Below are 20,842 nucleotides of genomic sequence, written 5' to 3' on the forward strand. Positions count from 1 at the left end.
TCCCTCCTGCTCCCCTAGCACCGACGCTGGAGAGGGTAGAGATGGGTGCTACGTTTCCCTCCTGCTCCTATGGCACCCACGCTGGGGAGGGTACACATGGGCGCTATGTTTCCCTCTTGCTCCCCTAGCACCGACGCTGTAGAGGGTAGAGATGGGCGCTACATTTCCCTACTGCTCCCTGGGCGCACGCCCTGGAGAGGGTATAGAAGGGTGCTACGTTTCCCTCCTCCCATGGCACCCACGCTGGACAGGGTACAGCTGGGCGCTACGTTTCCCTCCTGCTCCCATGGCACCCCGGCTGGAGAGGGTGCAGCTGGGCGCTACGTTTCCCTCCTGCTCCCCTAGCACCGACGCTGGAGAGGGTAGAGATGGGCGCTACGTTTCCCTACTGCTCCCTGGGCGCCCGCCCTGGACAGGGTACAGCTGGGCGCTACGTTTCCCTCCTGCTCCCATGGCACCCACGCTGGAGAGGGTACACATGGGCGCTATGTTTCCCTCCTGCTCCCCTAGCACCGACGATGGAGAGGGTAGAGATGGGTGCTACGTTTCCCTCCTGCTCCCATGGCACCCACGCTGGGGAGGGTACACATGGGCGCTATGTTTCCCTCTTGCTCCCCTAGCACCGACGCTGGAGAGGGTAGAGATGGGCGCTACATTTCCCTCCTGCTCCCTGGGCGCACGCCCTGGAGAGGGTATAGAAGGGTGCTACGTTTCCTTCCTCCCATGGCACCCACGCTGGACAGGGTACAGCTGGGCGCTACGTTTCCCTCCTGCTCCCATGGCACCCCGGCTGGAGAGGGAGCAGCTGGGCGCTACGTTTCCCTCCTGCTCCCCTAGCACCGACGCTGGAGAGGGTAGAGATGGGTGCTACGTTTCCCTCCTGCTCCTATGGCACCCACGCTGGGGAGGGTACACATGGGCACTACGTTTCCCTCCTGCTCCCATGGCACCCCGGCTGGAGAGGGAGCAGCTGGGCGCTACGTTTCCCTCCTGCTCCCCTAGCACCGACGCTGTAGAGGGTAGAGATGGGCGCTACATTTCCCTACTGCTCCCTGGGCGCACGCCCTGGAGAGGGTATAGAAGGTTGCTACGTTTCCCTCCTCCCATGGCACCCACGCTGGACAGGGTACAGCTGGGCGCTACGTTTCCCTCCTGCTCCCATGGCACCCCGGCTGGAGAGGGTGCAGCTGGGCGCTACGTTTCCCTCCTGCTCCCCTAGCACCGACGCTGGAGAGGGTAGAGATGGGCGCTATGTTTCCCTCCTGCTCCCTGGGCGCCCGCCCTGGACAGGGTACAGCTGGGCGCTACGTTTCCCTCCTGCTCCCATGGCACCCACGCTGGAGAGGGTACACATGGGCGCTATGTTTCCCTCCTGCTCCCCTAGCACCGACGATGGAGAGGGTAGAGTTGGGTGCTACGTTTCCCTCCTGCTCCCATGACACCCACGCTGGTGAAGGTACAGCTGGGCGCTACGTTTCCCTCCTGCTCCCATGGCACCCACGCTGGAGAGGGTAGAGATGGGTGCTACGTTTCCCTCCTGCTCCCATGGCACCCACGCTGGGGAGGGTACACATGGGCGCTATGTTTCCCTCCTGCTCCCCTAGCACCGACGCTGTAGAGGGTAGAGATGGGTGCTACGTTTCCCTCCTGTTCCCCTAGCCCCCACGCTGGAGAGGGTACAGCTGGGCGCTACATTTCCTTGCTGCTCCCATTGCACCCAGGCTGGAGAGGGTGCAGCTGGGTGGTACGTTTCCCTCCTGCTCCCCTAGCATCCACGCTGGAGAGGATAGAGATGGTTGCTACATTTCCCTCCTGCTCCCTGGGCGCACGCCCTGGAGAGGGTACAGCAGGGTGCTACGTTTCCCTCCTGCTCCCATTGCAACCAGGCTGGAGAGGGTGCAGCTGGGTGCTACGTTTCCCTCCTACTCCCCTAGCATCCACGCTGGAGAGGATAGAGATGGGCGCTACATTTCCCTCCTGCTCCCTGGGCGCACGCCCTGGAGAGGGTACAGCAGGGTGCTACATTTCCCTCCTGCTCTCATTGCACCCAGGCTGGAGAGGGTGCAGCTGGGTGGTACGTTTCCCTCCTGCTCCCCTAGCATCCACGCTGGAGAGGATAGAGATGGGCGCTACATTTCCCTCCTGCTCCCTGGGCGCACGCCCTGGAGAGGGTACAGCAGGGTGCTACGTTTCCCTCCTGCTCCCATTGCACCCAGGCTGGAGAGGGTGCAGCTGGGTGCTACGTTTCCCTCCTACTCACCTAGCATCCACGCTGGAGAGGATAGAGATGGGCGCTACATTTCCCTCCTGCTCCGTGGGCGCCCGCCCTGGAGAGGGTACAGCAGGGTGCTACGTTTCCCTCCTGCTCCCATGGCACCCACGCTGGATAGGGTACAGCTGGGTGCTACGTTTCCCTCCTGCTCCCATGGCACCCAGGCAGGAGAGGGTACACATGGGCGCTATGTTTCCCTCCTGCTCCCCTAGCACCGACGCTGGAGAGGGGAGAGATGGGTGCTACGTTTCCCTCCTGCTCCCTGGGCGCCCGCCCTGGACAGGGTACAGCTGGGCGCTACGTTTCCCTCCTGCTCCCATGGCACCCACGCTGGGGAGGGTACACATGGGCGCTATGTTTCCCTCCTGCTCCCCTAGCACCGACGCTGTAGAGGGTAGAGATGGGTGCTACGTTTCCCTCCTGCTCCCATGGCACCCACGCTGGGGAGGGTACACATGGGCGCTATGTTTCCCTCCTGCTCCCCTAGCACCGACGCTGTAGAGGGTAGAGATGGGTGCTACGTTTCCCTCCTGCTCCCATGGCACCCACGCTGGGGAGGGTACACATGGGCGCTATGTTTCCCTCCTGCTCCCCTAGCACCGACGCTGTACAGGGTAGAGATGGGTGCTACGTTTCCCTCCTGTTCCCCTAGCCCCCACGCTGGAGAGGGTACAGCTGGGCGCTACATTTCCTTGCTGCTCCCATTGCACCCAGGCTGGAGAGGGTGCAGCTGGGTGGTACGTTTCCCTCCTGCTCCCTGGGCGCACGCCCTGGAGAGGGTACAGCAGGGTGCTACGTTTCCCTCCTGCTCCCATTGCACCCAGGCTGGAGAGGGTGCAGCTGGGTGGTACGCTTCCCTCCTGCTCCCCTAGCATCCACGCTGGAGAGGATAGAGATGGGTGCTACATTTCCCTCCTGCTCCCTGGGCGCCCGCCCTGGAGAGGATACAGCAGGGTGCTACGTTTCCCTCCTGCTCCCATGGCACCCACGCTGGATAGGGTACAGCTGGGTGCTACGTTTCCCTCCTGCTCCCATGGCACCCAGGCAGGAGAGGGTACACATGGGCTCTATGTTTCCCTCCTGCTCCCCTAGCACCGACGCTGGAGAGGGTAGAGATGGGCGCTACGTTTCCCTCCTGCTCCCTGGGCGCCTGCCCTGGACAGGGTACAGCTGGGCGCTACGTTTCCCTCCTGCTCCCATGGCACCCACGCTGGGGAGGGTACACATTGGCGCTGTGTTTCCCTCCTGCTCCCCTAGCACCGACGCTGAAGAGGGTAGAGATGGGCGCTACGTTTCCCTCCTGCTCCCTGGGCGCCCGCCCTGGACAGGGTACAGCTGGGTGCTACGTTTCCCTCCTGCTCCCATGCCACCCACGCTGGAGAGGGTACAGCTGGGCGCTACGTTTCCCTCCTGCTCCCCTAGCACCGACGCTGGAGAGGGTAGAGATGGGCGCTACGTTTCCCTCCTGCTCCCTGGGCGCCCGCCCTGGACAGGGTACAGCTAGGCGCTACGTTTCCCTCCTGCTCCCATGGCACCCACGCTGGGGAGGGTACACATGGGCGCTATGTTTCCCTCTTGCTCCCCTAGCACCGACGCTGGAGAGGGTAGAGATGGGCGCTACATTTCCCTCCTGCTCCCTGGGCGCACGCCCTGGAGAGGGTATAGAAGGGTGCTACGTTTCCCTCCTCCCATGGCACCCACGCTGGACAGGGTACAGCTGGGCGCTACGTTTCCCTCCTGCTCCCATGGCACCCCGGCTGGAGAGGGTGCAGCTGGGCGCTACGTTTCCCTCCTGCTCCCCTAGCACCGACGCTGGAGAGGGTAGAGATGGGTGCTACGTTTCCCTCCTGCTCCTATGGCACCCACGTTGGGGAGGGTACACATGGGCGCTATGTTTCCCTCTTGCTCCCCTAGCACCGACGCTGTAGAGGGTAGAGATGGGCGCTACATTTCCCTACTGCTCCCTGGGCGCACGCCCTGGAGAGGGTATAGAAGGGTGCTACGTTTCCCTCCTCCCATGGCACCCATGCTGGACAGGGTACAGCTGGGCGCTACGTTTCCCTCCTGCTCCCATGGCACCCCGGCTGGAGAGGGTGCAGCTGGGCGCTATGTTTCCCTCCTGCTCCCCTAGCACCGACGATGGAGAGGGTAGAGATGGGTGCTACGTTTCCCTCCTGCTCCCATGGCACCCACGCTGGGGAGGGTACACATGGGCGCTATGTTTCCCTCTTGCTCCCCTAGCACCGACGCTGGAGAGGGTAGAGATGGGCGCTACATTTTCCTCCTGCTCCCTGGGCGCACGCCCTGGAGAGGGTATAGAAGGGTGCTACGTTTCCCTCCTCCCATGGCACCCACGCTGGACAGGGTACAGCTGGGCGCTACGTTTCCCTCCTGCTCCCATGGCACCCCGGCTGGAGAGGGTGCAGCTGGGCGCTACGTTTCCCTCCTGCTCCCCTAGCACCGACGCTGGAGAGGGTAGAGATGGGTGCTACGTTTCCCTCCTGCTCCTATGGCACCCACGCTGGGGAGGGTACACATGGGCACTATGTTTCCCTCTTGCTCCCCTAGCACCGACGCTGTAGAGGGTAGAGATGGGCGCTACATTTCCCTACTGCTCCCTGGGCGCACGCCCTGGAGAGGGTATAGAAGGGTGCTACGTTTCCCTCCTCCCATGGCACCCACGCTGGACAGGGTACAGCTGGGCGCTACGTTTCCCTCCTGCTCCCATGGCACCCCGGCTGGAGAGGGTGCAGCTGGGCGCTACGTTTCCCTCCTGCTCCCCTAGCACCGACGCTGGAGAGGGTAGAGATGGGCGCTTCGTTTCCCTCCTGCTCCCTGGGCGCCCGCCCTGGACAGGGTACAGCTGGGCGCTACGTTTCCCTCCTGCTCCCATGGCACCCACGCTGGAGAGGGTACACATGGGCGCTTTGTTTCCCTCCTGCTCCCCTAGCACCGACGATGGAGAGGGTAGAGATGGGTGCTACGTTTCCCTCCTGCTCCCATGACACCCACGATGGAGAAGGTACAGCTGGGCGCTACGTTTCCCTCCTGCTCCCATGGCACCCACGCTGGAGAGGGTAGAGATGGGTGCTACGTTTCCCTCCTGCTCCCATGGCACCCACGCTGGGGAGGGTACACATGGGCGCTATGTTTCCCTCCTGCTCCCCTAGCACCGACGCTGTACAGGGTAGAGATGGGTGCTACGTTTCCCTCCTGTTCCCCTAGCCCCCACGCTGGAGAGGGTACAGCTGGGCGCTACATTTCCTTGCTGCTCCCATTGCACCCAGGCTGGAGAGGGTGCAGCTGGGTTGTACGTTTCCCTCCTGCTCCCCTAGCATCCACGCTGGAGAGGATAGAGATGGGTGCTACATTTCCCTCCTGCTCCCTGGGCGCACGCCCTGGAGAGGGTACAGCAGGGTGCTACGTTTCCCTCCTGCTCCCATTGCACCCAGGCTGGAGAGGGTGCAGCTGGGTGGTATGTTTCCCTCCTGCTCCCCTAGCATCCACGCTGGAGAGGATAGAGATGGGTGCTACATTTCCCTCCTGCTCCCTGGGCGCCCGCCCTGGAGAGGATACAGCAGGGTGCTACGTTTCCCTCCTGCTCCCATGGCACCCACGCTGGATAGGGTACATCTGGGTGCTACGTTTCCCTCCTGCTCCCATGGCACCCAGGCAGGAGAGGGTACACATGGGCGCTGTTTCCCTCCTGCTCCCCTAGCACCGACGCTGGAGAGGGTAGAGATGGGCGCTACGTTTCCCTCCTGCTCCCTGGGCGCCTGCCCTGGACAGGGTACAGCTGGGCGCTACGTTTCCCTCCTGCTCCCATGGCACCCACGCTGGGGAGGGTACACATTGGCGCTATGTTTCCCTCCTGCTCCCCTAGCACCGACGCTGAAGAGAGTAGAGATGGGCGCTACGTTTCCCTCCTGCTCCCTGGGCGCCCGCCCTGGACAGGGTACAGCTGGGTGCTACGTTTCCCTCCTGCTCCCATGCCACCCACGCTGGAGAGGGTACAGCTGGGCGCTACGTTTCCCTCCTGCTCCCTGGGCGCCCGCCCTGGACAGGGTACAGCTAGGCGCTACGTTTCCCTCCTGCTCCCATGGCACCCACGCTGGGGAGGGTACACATGGGCGCTATGTTTCCCTCTTGCTCCCCTAGCACCGACGCTGGAGAGGGTAGAGATGGGCGCTACATTTCCCTCCTGCTCCCTGGGCGCACGCCCTGGAGAGGGTATAGAAGGGTGCTACGTTTCCCTCCTCCCATGGCACCCACGCTGGACAGGATAGAGCTGGGCGCTACGTTTCCCTCCTGCTCCCATGGCACCCCGGCTGGAGAGGGTGCAGCTGGGCGCTACGTTTCCCTCCTGCTCCCCTAGCACCGACGCTGGAGAGGGTAGAGATGGGTGCTACGTTTCCCTCCTGCTCCCATGGCACCCACGCTGGGGAGGGTACACATGGGCGCTATGTTTCCCTCTTGCTCCCCTAGCACCGACGCTGTAGAGGGTAGAGATGGGCGCTACATTTCCCTCCTGCTCCCTGGGCGCACGCCCTGGAGAGGGTATAGAAGGGTGCTACGTTTCCCTCCTCCCATGGCACCCACGCTGGACAGGGTACAGCTGGGCGCTACGTTTCCCTCCTGCTCCCATGGCACCCCGGCTGGAGAGGGTGCAGCTGGGCGCTACGTTTCCCTCCTGCTCCCCTAGCACCGACGCTGGAGAGGGTAGAGATGGGTGCTACGTTTCCCTCCTGCTCCCTGGGCGCCCGCCCTGGACAGGGTACAGCTGGGCGCTACGTTTCCCTCCTGCTCCCATGGCACCCACGCTGGAGAGGGTACACATGGGCGCTATGTTTCCCTCCTGCTCCCCTAGCACCGACGATGGAGAGGGTAGAGATGGGTGCTACGTTTCCCTCCTGCTCCCATGGCACCCACGCTGGAGAAGGTACAGCTGGGCGCTACGTTTCCCTCCTGCTCCCATGGCACCCACGCTGGAGAGGGTAGAGATGGGTGCTACGTTTCCCTCCTGCTCCCATGGCACCCACGCTGGGGAGGGTACACATGGGCGCTATGTTTCCCTCCTGCTCCCCTAGCACCGACGCTGTAGAGGGTAGAGATGGGTGCTACGTTTCCCTCCTGTTCCCCTAGCCCCCACGCTGGAGAGGGTACAGCTGGGCGCTACATTTCCTTGCTGCTCCCATTGCACCCAGGCTGGAGAGGGTGCAGCTGGGTGCTACGTTTCCCTCCTGCTCCCCTAGCATCCACGCTGGAGAGGATAGAGATGGGCGCTACATTTCCCTCCTGCTCCCTGGGCGCACGCCCTGGAGAGGGTACAGCAGGGTGCTACGTTTCCCTCCTGCTCCCATTGCACCCAGGCTGGAGAGGGTGCAGCTGGGTGCTACGTTTCCCTCCTATTCCCCTAGCATCCACGCTGGAGAGGATAGAGATGGGCGCTACATTTCCCTCCTGCTCCGTGGGCGCCCGCCCTGGAGAGGGTACAGCAGGGTGCTACGTTTCCCTCCTGCTCCCATGGCACCCACGCTGGATAGGGTACAGCTGGGTGCTACGTTTCCCTCCTGTTCCCATGGCACCCAGGCAGGAGAGGGTACACATGGGCGCTATGTTTCCCTCCTGCTCCCCTAGCACTGACGCTGGAGAGGGTAGAGATGGGCGCTACGTTTCCCTCCTGCTCCCTGGGCGCCCGCCCTGGACAGGGTACAGCTGGTTGCTACGTTTCCCTCCTGCTCCCATGCCACCCACGCTGGAGAGGGTACAGCTGGGCGCTACGTTTCCCTCCTGCTCCCATGGCACCCACGCAGGAGAGGGTACACATGGGCGCTATGTTTCCCTCTTGCTCCCCTAGCACCGACGCTGGAGAGGGTAGAGATGGGTGCTACGTTTCCCTCCTGCTCCCATGGCACCCACGCTGGGGAGGGTACACATGGTCGCTATGTTTCCCTCCTGCTCCCCTAGCACTGACGCTGTAGAGGGTAGAGATGGGTGCTACGTTTCCCTCCTGCTCCCATGGCACCCACGCTGGAGAAGGTACAGCTGGGCGCTACGTTTCCCTCCTGCTCCCATGGCACCCACGCTGGAGAGGGTAGAGATGGGTGCTACGTTTCCCTCCTGCTCCCATGGCACCCACGCTGGGGAGGGTACACATGGGCGCTATGTTTCCCTCCTGCTCCCCTAGCACCGACGCTGTAGAGGGTAGAGATGGGTGCTACGTTTCCCTCCTGTTCCCCTAGCCCCCACGCTGGAGAGGGTACAGCTGGGCGCTACATTTCCTTGCTGCTCCCATTGCACCCAGGCTGGAGAGGGTGCAGCTGGGTGCTACGTTTCCCTCCTGCTCCCCTAGCATCCACGCTGGAGAGGATAGAGATGGGCGCTACATTTCCCTCCTGCTCCCTGGGCGCACGCCCTGGAGAGGGTACAGCAGGGTGCTACGTTTCCCTCCTGCTCCCATTGCACCCAGGCTGGAGAGGGTGCAGCTGGGTGCTACGTTTCCCTCCTATTCCCCTAGCATCCACGCTGGAGAGGATAGAGATGGGCGCTACATTTCCCTCCTACTCCGTGGGCGCCCGCCCTGGAGAGGGTACAGCAGGGTGCTACGTTTCCCTCCTGCTCCCATGGCACCCACGCTGGATAGGGTACAGCTGGGTGCTACGTTTCCCTCCTGTTCCCATGGCACCCAGGCAGGAGAGGGTACACATGGGCGCTATGTTTCCCTCCTGCTCCCCTAGCACCGACGCTGGAGAGGGGAGAGATGGGCGCTACGTTTCCCTCCTGCTCCCTGGGCGCCCGCCCTGGACAGGGTACAGCTGGGTGCTACGTTTCCCTCCTGCTCCCATGCCACCCACGCTGGAGAGGGTACAGCTGGGCGCTACGTTTCCCTCCTGCTCCCATGGCACCCACGCAGGAGAGGGTACACATGGGCGCTATGTTTCCCTCTTGCTCCCCTAGCACCGACGCTGGAGAGGGTAGAGATGGGTGCTACGTTTCCCTCCTGTTCCCCTAGCCCCCACGCTGGAGAGGGTACAGCTGGGCGCTACATTTCCTTGCTGCTCCCATTGCACCCAGGCTGGAGAGGGTGCAGCTGGGTGGTACGTTTCCCTCCTGCTCCCCTAGCATCCACGCTGGAGAGGATAGAGATGGGCGCTACATTTCCCTCCTGCTCCCTGGGCGCACGCCCTGGAGAGGGTACAGCTGGGCACTACGTTTCCCTCCTGCTCCCATGGCACCCCGGCTGGAGAGGGTACACATGGGCGCTATGTTTCCCTCCTGCTCCCCTAGCACCGACGCTGGAGAGGGTAGAGATGGGCGCTACGTTTCCCTCCTGCTCCCATGGCACCCACGCTGGAGAGGGTACACATGGGCGCTATGTTTCCCTCCTGCTCCCCTAGCACCGACGATGGAGAGGGTAGAGATGGGTGCTACGTTTCCCTCCTGCTCCCATGGCACCCACGCTGGAGAGGGTACAGCTGGGCACTACGTTTCCCTCCTGCTCCCTTGGCACCCACGCTGGATAGGGTGCAGCTGGGCACTACGTTTCCCTCCTGCTCCCCTAGCACCCATGCTGGAGAGGATAGAGATGGGCGCTACATTTCCCTCCTGCTCCCATGGCACCCACGCTGGAGAGGGTACAGCTGGGCGCTATGTTTCCCTCCTGCTCCCCTAGCACCGACGCTGGAGAGGGTAGAGATGGGTGCTACGTTTCCCTCCTGCTCCCCTACCACCGACGCTGGAGAGGGTACAGCTGGGCGCTATGTTTCCCTCCTGCTCCCCTAGCACCGACGCTGTAGAGTGTAGAGATGGGCGCTACATTTCCCTCCTGCTCCCTGGGCGCACGCCCTGGACAGGGTACAGCTGGACGCTACGTTTCCTTCGTGCTCCCATTGCACCCACGCTGGGGAGGGTACACATGGGCGCTATGTTTCCCTCCTGCTCCCCTAGCACCGACGCGGTAGAGGGTAGAGATGGGTGCTACGTTTCCCTCCTGTTCCCCTAGCCCCCACACTGGAGAGAATAGAGATGGGCGCTACATTTCCTTGCTGCTCCCATTGCACCCCGGCTGGAGAGGGTGTAGCTGGGCGCTACGTTTCCCTCCTGCTCCCCTAGCATCCACGCTGGAGAGAATAGAGATGGGCGCTACATTTCCCTCCTCCTCCCTGGGTGCACGCCCTGGAGAGGGTATAGAAGGGTGCTACGTTTCCCTCCTCCCATGGCACCCACGCTGGACAGGGTACAGCTGGGCGCTACGTTTCCCTCCTGCTCCCTTGGCACCCACGCTGGACAGGGTGCAGCTGGGCACTACGTTTCCCTCCTGCTCCCCTAGCACCCATGCTGGAGAGGATAGAGATGGGCGCTACATTTCCCTCCTGCTCCCCTAGCACCGACGCTGGAGAGGGTACAGCTGGGCGCTACATTTCCTTCCTGTTCCCATGGCACCCAGGCTGGACAGGGTATAGGATAGAGATGGACAGGGTACAGGATAGAGATGGGCGCTACATTTCCCTCCTGCTCCCATGGCACCCACGCTGGAGAGGGTACAGCTGGGCGCTATGTTTTCCTCCTGTTCCCCTAGCACCGACGCTGGAGAGGGTAGAGATGGGCGCTACGTTTCCCTCCTGCTCCCTGGGCGCTCGCCCTGGACAGGGTACAGCTGGGCGCTACGTTTCCCTCCTGCTCCCATTGCACCCACGCTGGGGAGGGTACACATGGGCGCTATGTTTCCCTCCTGCTCCCTTAGCACCGACACGGTAGAGGATAGAGATGGGTGCTACGTTTCCCTCCTGTTCCCCTAGCCCCCACGCTGGAGAGGGTACAGCTGGGCGCTACATTTCCTTGCTGCTCCCATTGCACCCAGGCTGGAGAGGTTGCAGCTGGGCGCTACGTTTCCGTCCTGCTCCCCTAGCACCCACGTTGGAGAGGATAGAGATGGGCGCTACATTTCCCTCCTGCTCCCTGGGCGCCCGCCCTGGACAGGGTACAGCTGGGCGCTACGTTTCCCTCCTGCTCCCATGGCACCCACGCTGGAGAGGGTAAAGCTGGGCACTATGTTTCCCTCCTGCTCCCTGGGCGCCCGCCCTGGACAGGGTACAGCTGGGCGCTACGTTTCCCTCCTGCTCCCATGGCACCCACGCTGGGGAGGGTACAGCTGGGCACTATGTTTCCCTCCTGCTCCCCTAGCACTGACGCTGGAGAGGGTAGAGATGGGTGCTACGTTTCCCTCCTGCACCCTGGACGCCCGCCCTGGACAGGGTACAGCTGGGCGCTACGTTTCCCTCGTGCTCCCATTGCACCCACGCTGGGGAGGGTATACATGGGCGCTATGTTTCCCTCCTGCTCCCCTAGCACCGATGCTGGAGAGGGTACAGCTGGGTGCTATGTTTCCCTCCTGCTCCCCTAGCACCGACGCGGTAGAGGGTAGAGATGGGTGCTACGTTTCCCTCCTGTTCCCCTAGCCCCCACGCTGGAGAGGGTACAGCAGGGCCCTACATTTCCTTGCTGCTCCCATTGCACCCCGGCTGGAGAGGGTGCAGCTGGGTGCTACGTTTCCCTCCTGCTCTCCTAGCATCCACGCTGGAGAGGATAGAGATGGGTGCTACATTTCCCTCCTGCTCCCTGGGCGCCCTCCCTGGAGAGGGTACAGCAGGGTGCAACGTTTCCCTCTTGCTCCCATGGCACCCACACTGGAGAGGTGGGTTGTATGTTTCCCGTGCCACTGACTTCTCCCGCTTTCTCCCTTAGGTGCCCTCGGGGCTCTTCATCCCCAGCATGGCAGTGGGCGCCATTGTCGGGCGCCTGCTGGGGGTTGGCATGGAGCAGCTTGCCCTCCACCACCCCGACTGGGTGCTCTTTGAAGGCTGGTGCCAACCGGGCGCCGACTGCATCACCCCGGGTCTCTACGCTATGGTGGGTGCGGCCGCCTGCCTGGGTGAGTGGCGGCGGAAGTTATAGGTCCTTTTTTTACGCAAACATTAACCTTGTTGGCATCTTCTTCGTGTCGACAACTAGAGGAAGGTTTCCTTTTCTGTCTTAATTTAATAAGATTAATTTCAATCATTTCACCCTCTTCCTTTTTTGCAAACAGATGAAGGTTTAATCCGATTTAAATCAAAAACATACCCGAATTAAATTTTTAAAAAATCTGATTTAAATAAAGAAAAAATTCAATTTAAATTTAATAAATTGTGTTGAATTAAAAAAAACTGTGTTAAATAAAATATCGGGTTGGATATTTTATTTCACCCCAGCAAGTGATAGCCATGTTCAAATATGGGTGTTCGGCAGTGGGATTTGCTGCCAAGGAGTGTGGTGGAGTCTCCTTCTTTGGAGGTCTTTAGGCAGAGGCTTGGCAGCCATCTGTCAGGAATGCTTTGATGGTGTTTCCTGCTTGGCAGGGGGTTGGACTGGATGGCCCAACTCTATGATTCTATGATTCTAAGAAATTATATTATTATTATTATTATTATTATTATGGTGCTCTGCATTTCTCTCATGGATTCTATGATTCTATGAAATGAAGAGGCCCCCTATCACTCAAGTTTGTGAATGGGTGAAAACATCCTGGCACTCTGTGGAGAAGGAAATCGTACAGTCATTCAAAAAATGTGGCATTAGCAATGGAAGCGAAGGCGGTATTTTATCCGAAGATAGCGATGGTGGTTCTTAATGCCACTGTTGACTGCTGTTCAGTTTACGTGGTTGAAATATTATGCTGATATACGGCACCGGTTGTTTATGAAATAGTTTAGTACAACATTTTATTCGGAATATTTTTTTTCCTGGTTTCCCACCTCTAATATCTAAGTGCATGTTATGGTTCGGTGCGTGTTATACAGTAAAGGTGAAAAATCTGGTTTTAATAAAAAACCTGACTTAATTAGAAATATCAGATTTAATTTAAAAAGCCGACTTAAATCAAAAACCCGTCGAATTTTTTGAAAACACTTTTAAATTTTAAAAACAAAACCCCATTGTAATCCAGAAAAAATCCTATTTAAATGTTAATAACCCCATTTTAATAAACAGAATCCCATTTAAACCCCTAAAACCCAATTTAAATCCAGAAAGAAATCCTAAATTTTACATTTTATTCAGAATATTTTTTTCCTGGTTTCCCACCTCTAAAATCTAAGTGCATGTTATGGTTCGGTGCGTGTTATACAATAAAGGTGAAAAATCTGATTTTAATAAAAAACCTGACTTAATTAGAAATATCAGATTTAATTTAAAAAGCCGACTTAAATCAAAAACCCGTCGAATTTTTTAAAAACACTTTAAAAATTTAAAAACAAAACCCATTGTAATCCAGAAAAAAATCCTATTTAAATGTTAATAACCCCATTTTAATAAACAGAATCCCATTTAAACCCCTAAAAACCCAATTTAAATCCAGAAAGAAATCCTATTTTTTTTAAAAAAAAACCAATTCAAATTTTGAAATTTCAGTTTCAATTTCCATTTTAGAATTTTGATTTTTGGAATTTAGAATTTAAATTTAAAATTTAAATTTTTTGTTTACATTTTAAATATTGATTTTAAATAATTGCTGGTTCTGCTCCCCCCCCCCCGTCCAGGTGGCGTCACCCGCATGACCGTCTCCCTGGTGGTCATCATGTTTGAGCTGACCGGCGGCCTGGAATACATCGTCCCCCTTATGGCTGCCGCCGTGACCAGCAAGTGGGTGGCCGACGCGGTGGCTGGGCGCCAAGGCATCTACGACTCCCACATCCGCCTCAACGGCTACCCGTTCCTCGAGGCCAAGGAGGAATTTGCCCACAAGACCCTGGCCTCGGACACCATGCGCCCCCGCCGGCCCGCCGGCCCACCCCTGACCGCCCTGGCACAGGACGCCATGACCCTGGGAGACGTAGAGGGGGTGCTGGGCGGCACCGGCTACAGCGGGTACCCGGTGGTGCTCTCCCGGGAGTCGCAGCGCCTGGTGGGCTTCGTCCTGCGGAGGGACCTGCTCATCTCCATCGGTGAGGGTTCGAGAAACCCGCTTTTACCCAATGGTGCAGCCTCGCCGGCATTCTCCTCGATTTCTGGTGGAGGTCCAGATTCAAATCCCCTATGGGATCGATTGAAATGCTACCAAGGCTGCAAAAAGGGGGGGGTTTAAAATCAGCTGAGTTTTGCACCCGGATCAAACCTCCTTCATCTACAAGCCTGGTAGATGAAGGGAACGCTGTGGATGTAGCCTATCTTGATTTCAGCAAGGCCTTTGACAAGGTGCCCCATGATATTCTTGTAAAGAAGCTGGTAAAATGCGGGCTAGACAATGCTACCATTCAGTGGATTTTTAACTGGCTGGCTGACCGAACCCAAAGGGTGCTCATCAATGGCTCCTCCTCATCCTGGAGAGTAGTGACTAGTGGGGTGCCACAAGGTTCTGTCTTGGGCCCAATCTTATTCAACATATTTATCAATGACTTGGATGATGGGCTTGAGGGCATCCTGAGCAAGTTTGCAGACGACACCAAATTGGGAGGGGTGGCTAATACCCCAGAGGACAGGATCACACTTCAAAATGACCTTAACAGATTAGACAACTGGGCCAAAGCAAACAGGATGAATTTTAACAAGGAGAAATGTAAAGTACTACACTTCGGGGGTGGGGGGGGAATGAAAGGCACAAATACAGGATGGGAGACACCTGGCTTGAGAGCAGTACATGTGAAAAGGATCTAGGAGTCTTGGTAGACCACAAACTTGACATGAGTCAGCAGTGTGATGCAGCAGCTCAAAAAGCCAATGCAATTCTGGGCTGCATCAATAGGAGTATAGCATCTAGATCAAGGGAAGTAATAGTACCACTGTATTCTGCTCTGGTCAGACCTCACCTGGAGTACGGTGTCCAGTTCTGGGCACCACAGTTCAAGAAGGATACTGACAAACTGGAACGTGTCCAGAGGAGGGCAACCAAAATGGTCAAAGGCCTGGAAACGATGCCTTATGAGGAACGGCTTAGGGAGCTGGGTATGTTTAGCCTGGAGAAGAGAAGGTTAAGGGGTGATATGATAGCCATGTTCAAATATATGAAAGGATGTCATATGGTGGAATTTGCTGCCAAGGAGTGTGGTGGAGTCTCCTTCTTTGGAGGTCTTTAAGCAGAGGCTTGGCAGCCATCTGTCAGGAATGCTTTGATGGTGTTTCCTGCTTGGCAGGGGGTTGGACTGGATGGCCCTTGGGGTCTCTCCCAACTCTAGGATTCTATGATTCTCTGAAATCCCCTTTGGGATCAATTGAAACGGCTGTAAAAAGGGGGGGGGTTAAATCAGCCGAGTTTTGCACCCAGACCAAACCTCCTCTCTCTCCCCCCCCCCACCTCCAGAAAACGCCCGCCAAACCCAAGAGGGGATCGTGACCTCCTCGCTGGTCTCCTTCTCCGACCACTCGCCCCCACTTCCACCAAACTCGCCGCCCGTCCTGAACCTCCGCCCCATTCTTGACCTCAGCCCCTTCACCGTCACCGACCACACGCCCATGGAGATTGTGGTGGACATCTTCCGGAAGCTGGGCCTCCGACAGTGCCTGGTGACGCACAACGGGTGAGGCGGCGGGTGCAAGGCGGGTGGGCAGTGGGTTCGAGAGATGTTGGGTGTGAGACACACGGGTGACAGGTGTGAGAGGCGCTGGGTGGCGAGTGCAGGCGCTAGGTGTGAGACACGCAGGTGCCGGGTGCAAGAGGTGCGGGGGCTGGGTGTGAGGTTCCGGGTGCGAGACAACAACTGGGTGCCGGGTGCAAGACACACGGGTGCTGGGTGCGATATGGACAAGCAGAGGAAGGTTTCCTTTTTGGAATCCTGAATTTTTAGACCAGTTTAGACAGTTTTCGCTCACCCTGGAACCTCGGCAGAAGAGCTGAGTTCGAGAATTTACGCCGCCCTTGTCTTCCAAATAGGGGACCCAGGTGGCGCTGTGGTTAAATCACTGAGCCTAGGGCTTGCTGATCAGAAGGTCGGCGGTTCGAATCCCTGTGACGGGGTGAGCTCCCGTTGCTCGGTCCCAGCTCCTGCCAACCTAGCAGTTCGAAAGCATGTCAAAATGCAAGTAGATAAATAGGAACCGCTACAGCGGGAAGGTAAACGGCGTTTCCATGTGCTGCTCTGGTTTGCCGGAAGCGGCTTTGTCATGCTGGCCACATGACCTGGAAGCTATACGCCGGCTCCCTCGGCCAATAATGCGAGATGAGCGTGCAACCCCAGAGTCGGTCACGACTGGACCTAATGGTCAGGGGTCCCTTTACCCTTTACCTTTTGTCTTCCAAATTAACTGCTCTTTCCTTTTCCAGGAAACTCCTGGGAATCATCACCAAAAAGGACGTTTTGAAACACATTGCACAACTGGCCAACCAGGATCCAGATTCCATCCTTTTCAATTGAAGCTGGATTCGGGAGCCGGGTGCGAATGCCGTCTCCCACATGAACCTCTAGCCTAGACTCCTCTCTTTTTTTCATTAATGGAAAATCCAGATCGATCAAATGATAATCATGTTTTCTTTCTTTCTTTTTTCTACAAAATTGCACTATGGAAATTTGGCGGAGATTTTGCTTTCTCTCGAAGAAGAAGAGACTTTATCGGATATAGAATTTGGAAGCAAGATTCCGGGAAGGAATAAAGGAAATAAACTGGAAATAGATCTTGATCGCTTTCTCTTTTCATCCATATCCATAATAGGGCGCCTCTGCCCTCTTCCAAGATGGCGCTGGTGCCTCCTCTGCCCACTCCTTGCTCATAATATGGTGCCTTTTCCCTTTTCCAAAATGGCGGCGGCGCCTCTGCCTGCTTCTCCTTGAAAGTCCCTCCCCTCTTGCCGCTTCTCATAATGGCGTCTTTGCTTCAGCTTCAAAAGTGTCACCAGTGCCCTTGTCAAACATGGCGGATGTGCCTTCGGCCCTTGAAAGACAGCTTCCGTCCTCACTTCCTTTGCCTTGTGCCAAAAGGGTGCCTTCCCTCTTCCAAGATGGCGCCACCGACTTCTCCCACCCGCTATTGCTGCTGCTGCTGCCCTCACAAGGAACCCTCCAACATCAGGGACAGGATTTCAATAGGAGGAAAGGTTGGGGTTGCGGCGCTCATCTTGCTTTACTGGCCGAGGTAGACGGCGTTTGTCCGCAGACAGTTTTTCTGGATCATTTAACCATCTTAAATGCTGTAACTAAATTAGATGATCCTGGGGGGTTGGAGTGTGTGTGTGTGGCTGTAATTGTGTTTTTATTTTGTTTCTTATGGGATGGCATTCAATTTCATAGAATCCTAGAGTTGGAAGAGACCACAAGGGCCATCCAGTCCATTAAAGCAGAATAATCTGTGACTTTATTGAATTCAACTTTTTAGTTACTTTGCTATTAAAGGGGAAACTGCTACTCATCAAGAGAAAGAGTAAATGAACTTCCAACTAAACTTTCAACTTGGACTGAAGCTGAACACGGAGGGAAATGTATTCTTTGGAGGTCTTTAAGCAGAGGCTTGACAGGCATACTGTATGTCAAGAATACTTTGATGGTGTTTCCTGCTTGGCAGGGGGTTGGACTGGATGACCCTTGTGGTCTCTTCCAACTCTAGGATTCTATGATTCTATGAATGACAGCAGCATTAACTGGGTTAAAAATTCTCTTACTGTTGCTCTCTTGGAATAAGTGCATTTCATTCAGTCCTTGTTTTTGGAAGCCGAATGTGCATACTTTTATTACTCTGAATGATTTTTTTGTGCTTTAACCTGTCCAATTTAGAGGTGGCAGCAATTCCTTCGCTTCCCCCATCTAATATGTTTGTCGTGAAAGATTGTACGCTCCTAAACTTGCGCTGCGCCATCCTCCCAAACAGAATATCCACAGACCTTCTTTGGACTCAGGTGCAGAATCAGCACAAGTGGGACAATGCAAAGGTCTGTTGCCAAAATCCATATTAGAATCATAGAATCATAGAGTTGAAAGAGATCACAAGGGCCATCCAGTCCAACCCCCTGCCAAGCAGGAAACACCATCAAAGCATTCTTGACATATAGCTGTCAAGCCTCTGCTTAAAGACCTCCAAAGAAGAAGGAGACTCCACCACACTCCTTGGCAGCAAATTCCACTGCCGAACAGCTCTTACTGTCAGGAAGTTCTTCCTAATGTTGAGGTGGAATCTTCTTTCTTGTAGTTTGAATCCATTGCTCCATGTCCGCTTCTCTGGAGCAGCAGAAAACAACCTTTCACCCTCCTCTATATGACATCCTTTTATATATTTGAACATGGCTATCATATCACCCTTTAACCTTCTCTTCTCCAGGCTAAACATACCCAGCTCCCTAAGCCGTTCTTCATAAGGCATCGTTTCCAGGCCTTTGACCATTTTGGTTGCCCTCTTCTGGACACGTTCCAGCTTGTCAGGATCCTTCTTGAACTGTGGTGCCCAGAACTGGACACAGTACTCCAGGTGAGGTCTGACCAGAGCAGAATACAGTGGTACTATTACTTCCCTTGATCTAGGCGCTATACTCCTATTGATGCAGCCCAGAATTGCATTGGCTTTTTGAGCTGCTGCATCACACGGCTGACTCATGTCAAGTTTGTGGTCTACCAGGACTCCTAGATCCTTTTCACATGTACTGCTCTCAAGCCAGGTGTCTCCCATCCTGTATTTGTGCCTTTCATCCCCCCCCCCAAGTATAGTACTTTACATTTCTCCTTGTTAAAATTCATCTTGTTTGCTTTGGCCCAGTTGTCTAATCTGTTCAGGTCATTTTGAAGTGTGATCCTGCCCTCTGCGGTATTAGCCACCCCTCCCAATTTGGTGTCATCTGCAAACTTGCTCAGGGTGCCCTCAAGCCCATCATCCAAGTCATTGATAAAGATGTTGAATAAGACTGGGCCCAAGACAGAACCCTGTGGCACCCCACTAGTCACTACTCTCCAGGATGCGGAGGAGCCATTGATGAGCACCCATCTTAAATGCTCATTTTGTTGTACTATGTACAATGACAATAAAGCTATTCTATTCTATTCTATTCTATTCTGTGTGGCCAGCATGACTAAGGTGCTTCTAGCGAAACCAGAGCAGCGCAATATAATCTTATTAACAACAATAATAATTTGATTATTTATACCCTTATTATTATATCTCTGTGCCACTCTACTCTGTTCTGCTGCTCCTTGTTCATGATTATGTATTTATACATATTTAATTAAAGCAATATAAAATAATTATGGTCATTATTATATCATTTAGGAAGAACTTCCTGACAGTAAGAGCTGTTCGGCAGTGGAATTTGCTACCAAGGAGTGTGGTGGAGTCTCCGTCCTTGGGCTTTGGGGGTGGAATGGCCGTTGTGGCTTTGGCTGGGGTGGTGGGGACGTTGGGGTAGGGCCTGGATCGTGGGGTGGGTGTGGCGGTGGGGGTCAGGGTCCGACCTTGGGCTTTGGGTGTGAAATGGCCGTTTGGACGGTGGTTGATGACGTAACGATTTGGCCCCGCCCTCGGATAGCTGCCTTTTCTATTGGATGCTTCTGGAGTCTTCAGAGCCTTTGCTGGTGATGTCTAATTTGGGCGCCACTTTTTTGTGTTTAATCATTATTTTAGGTATGAAAGGTGTTTTAAAAAAATTATGCCAGATCCCTCCCTGATGGGCATGGAATGTTGTGTCCTAATTTGATGCAATTTGGTTCAGCGGTTACGGAGGAAGGGTGCATAGCTGCCAAGTCTCCCGTATTCCCCAGGAAATCCCCGTTTTCCCAGCTGTTCCTAGCTGAAAGAACGGATTTTTTTGTTTTTTTCCGGTTTATTCTGGCGCGACGGCCATTTTGGAACTGGGCGGAGCATGCTCAGAAGCGACTTTGGATGCTGCTCTGCCCAGTTCCAAAATGGCTGCAGCGCGACTTCTGGCACGGCGGCCATTTTGGAACTGGGCAAAGCAGCATCCCAAGTCACTTCTGAGCATGCTCCGCCCAGTTCCAAAATGGCGGCAGCGCTACTTCCGGTCTGCTACTTCCGGCCCGGTCCCTTATTTCTCCGACAGCAACTTGGCAGGTATGGAAGGGTGTGAAATCCGCGCACGCAGTGTGAACATTTCTATATATATATATAGATTTTGCAACGATTATATTAAAATCTCCCAGCAGTGGCAAGAGCATGTGCAGAGTGCCGTTGCCCAGAACAACCCCATGGAGGCTCCTTCTCCCCAAAAAAGGGAGGCGCTAGGGATGGCTTCCTAACCCTAACCCTCTGCACATGCTCCGGTTTGCCCTCACCGGACAGAGCGGGACACAGAAGAAGATTCCATTTCCATTTATTGCTAGACCACCCAATCCCCTGGAGGTTTAAAAATCACCATATGCAAAACACAGAATATGCAAATGCAGAATATGCAAAAATCATCAATGGAAGAAAAATAATCAGCCCTCTCCCCCCCCCCCAAAGAAAACCCTATTATTATTTATTAACTTGTAGCAAGAACGATAGATAGATATAGGTAGATGTAAATGTCATGTAAATGCTAAATTTCAAAATTCAACGAGAGAACCTTTGGTAAACTACAAGATCAATTATATCCAGAGCGTTCCCCTGATCCCTTCCCCAGAAGACGTG

General features: G+C 55.8%; 1 protein-coding gene across 1 annotated transcript in view; it reads left to right on the forward strand.

The window, feature by feature from the left end:
- Nucleotides 1-18,609, forward strand: part of LOC118078610 (H(+)/Cl(-) exchange transporter 5-like) — a 105,670-nt gene extending 87,061 nt beyond the window's left edge. Inside the window, 4 exon segments of the mRNA XM_060270109.1 lie at nt 12,017-12,203; nt 13,849-14,253; nt 15,606-15,822; nt 16,566-18,609. Of these exon segments, the coding sequence (XP_060126092.1) occupies nt 12,017-12,203; nt 13,849-14,253; nt 15,606-15,822; nt 16,566-16,656 (900 nt within the window). The 3' untranslated portion in view covers nt 16,657-18,609.
- Nucleotides 18,610-20,842: the final 2,233 nt, after the last annotated feature.

Source organism: Zootoca vivipara, chromosome W (assembly GCF_963506605.1).
Source record: "Zootoca vivipara chromosome W, rZooViv1.1, whole genome shotgun sequence".
Taxonomy (NCBI): Eukaryota; Metazoa; Chordata; class Lepidosauria; order Squamata; family Lacertidae; genus Zootoca; species Zootoca vivipara.